The 9,721-nt window shown below is 31.7% G+C and overlaps 1 protein-coding gene across 1 annotated transcript; it reads right to left on the bottom strand.

Annotated features, from left to right (window-relative positions):
- Positions 1-380: 380 nt before the first annotated feature.
- LOC109790552 (polygalacturonase) lies at positions 381-2,262 on the bottom strand. Its single transcript, XM_020349736.3, has 4 exons — positions 2,089-2,262; positions 1,599-1,910; positions 983-1,498; positions 381-860 (listed from the first exon to the last, which is right to left on the bottom strand). Exons 1-4 carry the CDS (start codon positions 2,218-2,220, stop codon positions 642-644), a joined length of 1,179 nt encoding a protein of 392 aa, XP_020205325.1. The 5' UTR covers positions 2,221-2,262; the 3' UTR covers positions 381-641.
- Between the last annotated feature and the right edge of the window lie 7,459 nt (positions 2,263-9,721).

The raw sequence follows: 9,721 nt of genomic DNA on the forward strand, positions 1-9,721 counted from the left end.
AACCATTCCTTATTAAGTTCATTAAGCACTCTTAGTATTCTTGAAAGAAATTGCTTATCTTGAATTTGGGTGGATTTTAAGCCATTAAAAGTGAAATAAATGAAATGGAAATAGTCGTAGTATAGAGTAGGTTAATAGATTATTATTAAGTAAAAGATTCTTAATCATAGATTTTTAGTGATTTGATCTCATTTATTGTACATTCACATGAGTTTAGCTGTGTTACTGATCTAATTTATTACTTGAATCAATTTTTTTGTGAAACAAGTCCATCCACTATTCTAATAAGAATGATTAATGTATGATATCAATAGAAAGAAATGAAGTCAAAATATATTTATCATCTGTATCTATGTTTTATATCAATGCAGAAAAGATGCTTAAATATTAAACATTAGTATGTTATTGGACGAAATAAAAGCTTGTTATTTTACCAGCAAAGACAACTTCATTTCTTAATCCAGAAGCATTACACATGTGATGCTTGTCTACGTCCTTCATAATGAAGCTTTTATTTACATAGTATTACAACTACTTGACATCTCCTCATTTTATGGGGATGACTTATCAACTTTGAATAGGAAAAATTCACAAAAAAATAGATTAAAAAAATTGTATAGACATCATTTCAACAAGTCCTTTTATGCTGCACAAACAGGAGCTTTTCCAGTTATTATAGGCTTGACATTAGCACATTTAGCACTTGTTTCAGCTCCATTGAATGTGAGATCAACATCAGCAATTTGTACTTCTTCACATGGTACACCCTTACTACAAATAAGACTCATTCCTTCTTTTGTTCCTGAAGTGCCCTTAATGTTCTTGAAAGAAACCTTGCTTATCTTGATTTTGGATGGTTTCTAAGCCATTAAAAGTGAAAAAATGAAATAAAAATTAGTCTTTTCAAATCACCTTAGTGTATTGAATGTTGTAACAAAAATAATATCACCATCTTACATTTAATTGATAAGAAATTACATACCTCTTTGGTGCACTGGTTCCATGGACAATATTCTTGGTCTACTATGATAGGGTTGCTAACATTAATCATGGTAATATCTTCAAAATTCATATCAGTAACAGTAGCTCCTAGATCGCTAGGCCAAGTCTTAATCCTCACACCATTGTCAGTATTTTTCAAAGTGCAATTCTTAACTAAAAGACCTTCAACAGGCTCTTCATTTTCGTACCTTCCAAGACTTCCAACACTAATGCCATGACCAGGTCCACAATTCACATTTTGGACAACTACATTTGAGGTGCCATCGCCTATTGAGATACAATCATCTCCAGTACCAATGTTGGTATTGAGAATCTTCACACCATTTGATCTTCCAATGTGGATCCCATCAGTGTTGGGGCTCTCGGCTGGGGCGATAATTTTAAACCCATCAAATGTGACATTACCACACTCCAAAACATTGACATGGAAGTTTTTGCTATCCTTGGAAGTAACATCTCGAATAGTTGAATCGTTCAAGAAGTGAAAACCAAAATTCTGTTAAGTATTAAAACAATAGAAGCCAATTAAATTTTTGTTCGATAAAGGCACATGATGTTACATTTTTATTTAAATTCAAGGAATAATATTTTGTTACCATGCAAAGCATCTTGCAATCCTTATTTTTAGTACAATCATTTTGTTTCCAAGCACTTGGACCTAGACCATCAAAAACACCGACACCTGATAGGGTGAAAGAGTTGACATGGCTAATCTTGAACCAATATTCAACCCCTTTAAGTGTAGTTGCGTCTGTAGGTGCACTAATTGTTCCATCAACTTGAAGTTCAATAGGAGCCTTACATGGACCTTTGACATCTACTGAACCCATTATGTATTTACCGGCTGGAATCACAATTTTTGAAGGAGTTGTTGCTGCACATGCTTGAGTAAATGCACTTACAATAGCCTTCATAATTAATATGCATACCATAAATAAGTTATAAACAATGCGTTAATAATAATAATAATGATAATAATATTAACAATAATATAAAAGACACTACTCCTTGATATTACCCTTAAAATTACTCGACAAATGGGAAAATTATTTTCACTTTTTTCAATAAAGTCATACGACGATGTACCTTGGCTATATCTGTATTTGGTTTTCCACCAAATCTTGATATGTCAAGATTCCCAGCTTGACCTAAAACAAGGTTTGCTGGAAATAAAGATAAAATAATTGTGATTATAAAAAACTTCATGTTGTTTTCCATTTTGTTTGTAGTACTCTGTTTACACTTGAATGAATTGATTTCAAAACATGATTAGGCTCTATTTATATTGGAGTAGTGATGCTTGAAGACCATACATATTGTAAACTAATTTTAACTAAATATATCTTTCCTTTTTAATTTTGTGGATGAACTTTTTGATTCAATTATAAACTTTTTGCATCACTCAATTAAAACCTATCATTATATTTTCCAAAGAGTAATATACTGCGAAAATATTGATTTAATTTTTGTAAATGTATTTTAACTTCATTAGGTCAAATACCAAATTTTATCTAAATATATCTTTCCTTATAAATTGTGTTGAAGGTTTGTTTTGATTCTGTTATAGACTTCCAATTTTGCTTCATCACTAAAAATCTATCATTTTACTTTTCTTAAAAATTTATAAATTAAAAAAAAGTTTATTTAATTTCAGTAGATGTATTTTAATTTGATCAAGTCAAACACCATATATTGAGTTCATTATATAAATTTAGTTTAACAGGTTATTTTAATTTATTTCCCCACATGATTACCAAAAAAGAAATCCACATATTGAATGCATAACTTTAAATGATTGCAAATTCTGAAATATTAAATTTAAATTATTCTAATTATATAGAAAGTCAATTTATTTATTTTTAATATTTTTAATACAAACTTTTTATACAAATTGAATAAGTCTCATCATATTTAGTACTCCTTCATCATGAATCTAAGTACCTAAATATTAAACATATATATTACAATTTTAGTTCGTGCTCAATTTTCACACATTTATATTTATTACCTAATTATTTTTGTTTAAGAAAATCAATATTATTTCCTTTTAATTGAGAAAAAAAATGTTTGTTTTAATTTCAATAATTTTACCTCAATATATATGTAAACCTTTTAAATTTACATTAAGACAATGAATTATTTAAATAATATTTTGTTAATTGAACTACTTCTACTAAGGCAAGAAATACATCCATGATGTATTTGTATCTATATGTTATTTTTGTAGTAAAACATGGACATGTTACACCACAAGTACAATCACCTACTTAAAAGGAAATATCTAAAGTTTTCAATGCTAACGTGAACCATTAGGGTATCTAGATAAAAAATTATTCGTCTTGCATATATCCTTGATAGAAAGAAAAATAGTCATGGTACCTAGATAATGAATGTTCATGTCACATGATGGGAGAATAATTAATGTTCCAAAGCCTAAGGCTAAATAGTGGTGTTCAACTTACTTTTGGAGGAAATCAGAAAGGCAAAAGAAAAGGAATATGTAAAATAGGTCTATCCTTATCATTATCTATTGATAATGTGATATTTGTTAACAAACTCAAACACAACCTACTTAGCATGAATCAATTGCATGATAGTGGATTTGATTTATCACAACTCTTTATTGCCAACAAATAAAACAATTTATATAAGATAAAGATGAATGATTTGACAAGTTAAAATTTAAGGTGCCTAAATTCAATTGAAACCCACTAGACGTGGCATAAGAAACTTATACATGCAAGCTTGAGATTAATATCAAAGATGTAAAAGCATAATCTCATAAAAAGGTTTCCTTACCTACCATTCTAGTGACCTTTGCCAAGCATGCCTAAAAGTGGAAACAAATGAAAACTTCTTTTGAATCCAAAAATGTTTTTTTGTAAAATCAAGAGAATACATTAATAAAATAATGTGTCATTAATTTAACTATTTTGAAGACTTCTAAAATTAAAAAGAAAAATAATGTTTGCTCTTCTTATATTTTAATAATGCAATGGTTATGTTTGGAAAAATGTGTGGAAGAGCAAGTAAAGGGAGATGAGATTAATGAAGTTAGAGGGAATGTGTTACTATTTAAAAGCAAAAGGAGGAATAAGGCTATCTATGTGATGTTATAAGACAAATTTATAGGTTAATTATTGAGTTTAAGAATGACTAAGTATCCTATATACAATGGAAAGCCTTAAAAATATGATGGAGCATAAAGGGATTCTTCTAGAAGTCTTTGGAATACATCGAGGTCTTTGTTGGGTTAATTTGTGATTTAAAATCACTAACTAGAGCTATCTAACTATGTTTACACGATTTTCAAATTTTCTAAGATAAACATATAATTATATAATAAACATTATTTAAATACATAATTAAGAAAGTAGTTACTTTAGTAATTCCATTTTTATTATAATGAAATTTCTATAAAATAAATTAAATTAATATATATATATATATATATATAAGTTTTTATGTGTGCATTTCATTTTTATAATATATTATCATACATGTCCCACTATTAAAATTTTCTCATTTCATGTGGATTTTCTTATAGATTTTGTGTAAAAATTTGCAAGAAATTTGTTTCATATGGAATTTCCTGTGGACTTTGTTTCACATGTAATTACTTCATGGATAATGTGTTCCAATCAATTTAAAATCTACAAGAAATATTCCTATGGAATTGTTTGTGAAAAAATATGCAAGATATTCTATTAAAGTAATTATGAAGCTTTGTAAATGTATAAAATAGATAGTACAAAAAACATGCATGTCTAGAAATGAAGACCTTGTGAGTCAATCCTTAAGTAGTAGCAAAAGCATTTGCTCTTTGAGCTTGAATAGGACTCAAAGTAATGCCAACACTCATTGCTCCATACTTCTTGGCAACGTATCTGGAATTGCCTCCTATGCCACACTCAACACCAACTATACTCTTTTGCCATTTTGAAAACTCCTATAACAATCATAAACAAAGTATTAATTATTCAGTACTAGTAGTAACCACTTACAAACCACCGATAAAATCCTTACTACTAATTAATTAATCATAATAGTATGTATACACTAATACACAAATTATTCTATAAAATAGTGATTTAATTACAAATAAAGTATTAAGTTCAATTTTGCATTTTCATATTAGTCTCAAGTCTAGTACAATTTCAATGGTGTGACACCCTCTACCCCAACATACATATACAATAATTATAAAAATAAAATTCTTCATCATTAAAAACCAAATCTCCAACCACATAAGGGTTTAGAGTTCACATTCATAAACTTAATCCAAATAACATGTCAGTAAAATTACAAAGAAATAAAACTGAGTTTTCAAATAGTTTAATGGAAATAGCATCCAAAACTAAGCCTAGCTATGCCCCGATGTCACATATCCTATCAAAGCATACCCAACTGAAGCCTAAGCCTCATCACCAACATCCTCATGCTGATGATCAGCTACTACACAATTTAAACACATACAAAGAACAATAAGGGAGTGAGAAACATCTCACTCAGTTTCAGGTGTAGAAATAACAGTTAGGCAACACACACACAAATCATACAAGCACACTCATAACTACTCATTAATCAGGTGCAAATTCAAATTTCACATATAACAGTAACACATACACAGTCATTCATCATACAATGATGTCATGGACTCGAATCAGATGCATGCATGTGGCGCCAGTCACGTGTCTCATAATCATGTATCACTAGTGTGCTGCCTAAACAACACACCTAGGGTAGTCTAGGAGTACATGTAGGGAGCTACCCATACACTCTCAAATAGAAGGATATACTACTAGGGTCTGGTTGGGATAGCAAAGTTGCGTAAGTTATGTCTCGTGCTCACAAACGGACAGAATCCAGACATCCAAATCACACTATCCCCTAAGACTCCCCCAAGCTATTACACTAGGAGGGCCTTCCCTAACAGTGTACTATATATTTTACCATTCATATAGATGCATATGATGCATGTCACACATTCACAAACTCATGGACTCATCACTTTACTTGTCATGGCATTTCATGTCTTATCTCATTTCATCACGTTTCACATTCTCATAGTCATAGTGCTCACAATAGCACATCATTCACATCGTGTCTCATGTCATTTGTTCATATTTCACATAGTCATACTCATAAGATTATCATTTGGAGTTTCTTATCATCATCATGTCATATTCACTTTTCACATTGCCTCAAACTCATATTCATAATTGTTCCTCATAGGGTTTTGCACAGGAACCCACAAAACACTCTAATTCATATCAAAACATGTTCAAATTCAAAATTAAATATACATTCATGCTCAACATTTAGCAAGGAACACAATAGAATACTCAAAAGTCAAAACAAAAAACATCTAAAATTTTCCTGTTTCTCATAGGATTTTCCATAGGAACCCATAGAGCACTCTAATTCATATCAAACATATTTATGCTCAAAATTAATTACATATTCATGTTAAGTTAGACGAAGCAATTCCCAGCGAGGTTTTGAATATGAAAAATATAATACAATTGTTATTACTAACCTGTGCAGTAGTATTTCAAATAAATATAAAAACAGGCAAAACTAAAGCATGAAGCATGGTCGAACAAAACAAGGATCAGACAGATGAAGACAAAAGTTGGCTTAGCACCAAATAAACAATCAGATGAAGCTTAATGGTCAACTACACAAAGGTCAATGAAAAAAATATCAGTCGTTGGATAACACACGATGAAGAAATGTTCTAGATGAAATTAAAGTCATCCATCTTCACGACTGATCAAACGAAAGGAAAAGTCAAAGTCTAACTCTTAGACGGAGACCCAAATGCTAGACGCAAACAAAGAATGTTGAAATGCGTCTAAAATCCACTAGTCACAGTGAAGAAGATCATATATCGTTTCCATTTATAAGAAAAGCACACGGAGTTATCAAAATATGAAAAGAAAGAAGAAGAATAAAAGAGCGTGAATTCACAAGTCAAAGTTGCGAGTGTCAGAAGTAACTGCACCTACTTTTTAGAAAAAAGACAACACCTCTGCAGCTACACTAACGAAAAGAGAAAAGAAATACCTAGGTCATGATTGAAGTAAGACACAAAAAGTGAATAAACTACTGAAGAAGACTTTACGTAACACAGATTTAGCAAGCAAACATTTAATTCAAGATCAAACACATTAAATGAAAAGGATTTGTGTAGCCATGAATGAACGACTATCTGCACCAACGGGAAGTTCCACCTCAACGGACACATTCAAATTCAAACAACCGGCAGATTTATCACAAGGCTATAAATATCAAGACCTGAGAAGAGAAGGAAGAAGAAGAGAAGCAACAAGCAATAAGCAAAAAGCAAGCATCAAAACAAACTTACATCTCTTCTTGTTCAGATTTGAATATCTGTGTAAAACTAAGATAGTTTATCTTAGTGAGTGTAGAAAATACCCCATCCTCTTTGCGAGAGTTACATACACACTCTAAAAACATATCCTTGTAAAACTAAGGTTGAATACCTTAGCGAGTGTAGAAACCATACTATCCTTTCTGTGAGAGTCGCATACACACTCAAAAACATCTATTATTTGTAAAGCCTGAATAGGCTAGTGAAAGAATACTTGGAGAACTAGAATTGGTTTAAGAATACTAGCATCGACGAGTGAAGTTGACGAACCAAAAGTGGTTGAGAATACTTAGAGAAGCAGAAGTGGTTTAAGAATACTAGCGTCGACGAGTGAAGTTGACGAACTAGAAGTGGTTAAGAATACTTGTAATCCGTTGTGATTAGTGGAAACCTTCAGTTGAAGGAGACTAGACGTAGCTCAAGACGAGTGAATCAGTATAAAACTCTGTGCATTGTTTACTTTTCTTAAAAACGTAAATTTATATTGATATACCACACTGGAAAAATTCCGTCTACTACTTATTTTCTAAAACATATTTAGAAGAAATTAAATTTGCTTAACTTAAGAAACTATTTTCGAGTGGACAATAGATCTTCAGACGCAAAGTTTCTTTTAAACAATCTTGCACAATCTCTAAGTGCTTGAAATATTATTTTTAGACGGAAAGAAGTCCCTTTGAGAAAATGTTTTTAAAATCCTTCGTTCACACACATTCAACCCCCACTTTTGTGTGTTTTCTGCTAACTTCAATTCACACATCACATCCAAAAAGGAACACAACAAAACAATCAGAAGGCAAAACAGAAAACATTCATATTTTTCCTATTCCTAGAAGCATGCATCAGGCAAGAAATTGGGGCCCAATCCTACTACCCAACAATTATTCTCACATCCTCGAGCAAGTTTTCTCACTCCCCCCTTACCTAGATAAGTAGAAGATGAAGCTAGAGCAGAATTTGGTTGATCTCCTTCTCTTGGTTCTCCTTGGTCTTCAGAGAGTGTGTCTAGAAGCAATGCCAGAGTCTGCTATTTATAGATGTTAGAAGTGGCCAGAACGACTTGTTTAGAATCCAGAATGGCCTGTTGTGGATCCTTTGATCATGTGTTAAATTCACATCTAGAACGGCCCGTTCTTAAACCAGAACGACCCATTCTGGAGTTGAGTTTAACTCATAACGGCCATGTTTGGAATGACTCGTTCTCAACTAGGCTTTTAGACCTTTTTAGTAGTTTAGAACGGCCAGTTCCAATTTGGGAACGCCCCATTCCAGTTTTGGGAACGGCCCATTCTATCTTGTGAATGGCCCGTTCTGGGCTACTAAAACACCTTTATTGGGCTTTGGGCCTTCTGATGTCGTATCATGTTGTTTCCGTGCTATGGGAGCTCCTTTTCTTTGATAATAGAAGTCCATTTCCTTAATCTAAGGTATGAAAACTGTTGAGCTTAGGAGAGCTGAAAAAGAGTTTTGATGATCACAACAGCCGGAGACAACAAGTGTGCAACAAAAACATTGAACACAAAAACAAAGTCAAGGAAGTTCAAGAAAAATGCTTTGAAGTATAGCTATGTAATAGTGTTTAGGAAATAAAGTGTTAAAAGAATTGTTATATTTGTGCTTGTGTGTGTGCTTTGTGCATTAAGCAAATCTTGTCTAAAATCAAGTAGGGAGTAGATGATGATGAGTTGAGAACATTGGAAAATTATTTTGAGACTTAAAATGAAGTTTTAAGAACTGACTCAAAATAATCGATTATTGTTAAATATAATCGATTATTTCAGCAAATGGGCTAAGTGGAATGCCTTGCTGTAATAATCGATTATTTGCCAAAATAATCGATTATTTCAGAAACAACTCTCTGGAATAATCGATTATCCAGCTAAATAATCGATTAAATTGTTCTTGGTTGATTTCCAGAAATCTGAAGAACAAAATAATCGATTATTCTTTAAAATAATCGATTATCTGGGTTTGAACTTTTATAAATAGACTTGAACTATTTTGAAACATAAGACAATTGAGTGAGAACTGATAATCAACTTCTAAAAGCACTTTAGAGAGTCTGTGTGACATCTTGGAAAGGTTTCTTTGTGAAATTCCAAGAAGAAAAACATTTGTGAAAGAACTTGTGAAAATCATCATCATCATCATACTCTTGAAAGAGAAGGACAAAGAATTGTTCAAGAATTCCAGGTGAATTCGTTTCATTTTTGTTTCTTTGTGAATCTTTGTGGAAAATCTTGAGAAGGGTTTCTCAAGTGATTAAGGTTCTTGTAGTGGGATCTACAAGGGGTACTTTCTTGGGGTCAAGAAAGTGATTAT

Source organism: Cajanus cajan, chromosome 6 (assembly GCF_000230855.2).
Source record: "Cajanus cajan strain Asha chromosome 6, NIPB_CcT2T_4, whole genome shotgun sequence".
In the NCBI taxonomy this organism is placed as follows: Eukaryota; Viridiplantae; Streptophyta; class Magnoliopsida; order Fabales; family Fabaceae; genus Cajanus; species Cajanus cajan.

Coding starts and splice junctions, on each gene's coding strand:
- LOC109790552 (XM_020349736.3), bottom strand. CDS start 2,220: ATGGAAAACAACATGAAGTTTTTTATAATCACAATTATTTTATCTTTA. Junction 1,499..1,598: donor ATTGCAAGATGCTTTGCATG/GTAACAAAATAT, acceptor AATACTTAACAG/AATTTTGGTTTTCACTTCTT. Junction 861..982: donor GGAACCAGTGCACCAAAGAG/GTATGTAATTTC, acceptor TTAATGGCTTAG/AAACCATCCAAAATCAAGAT.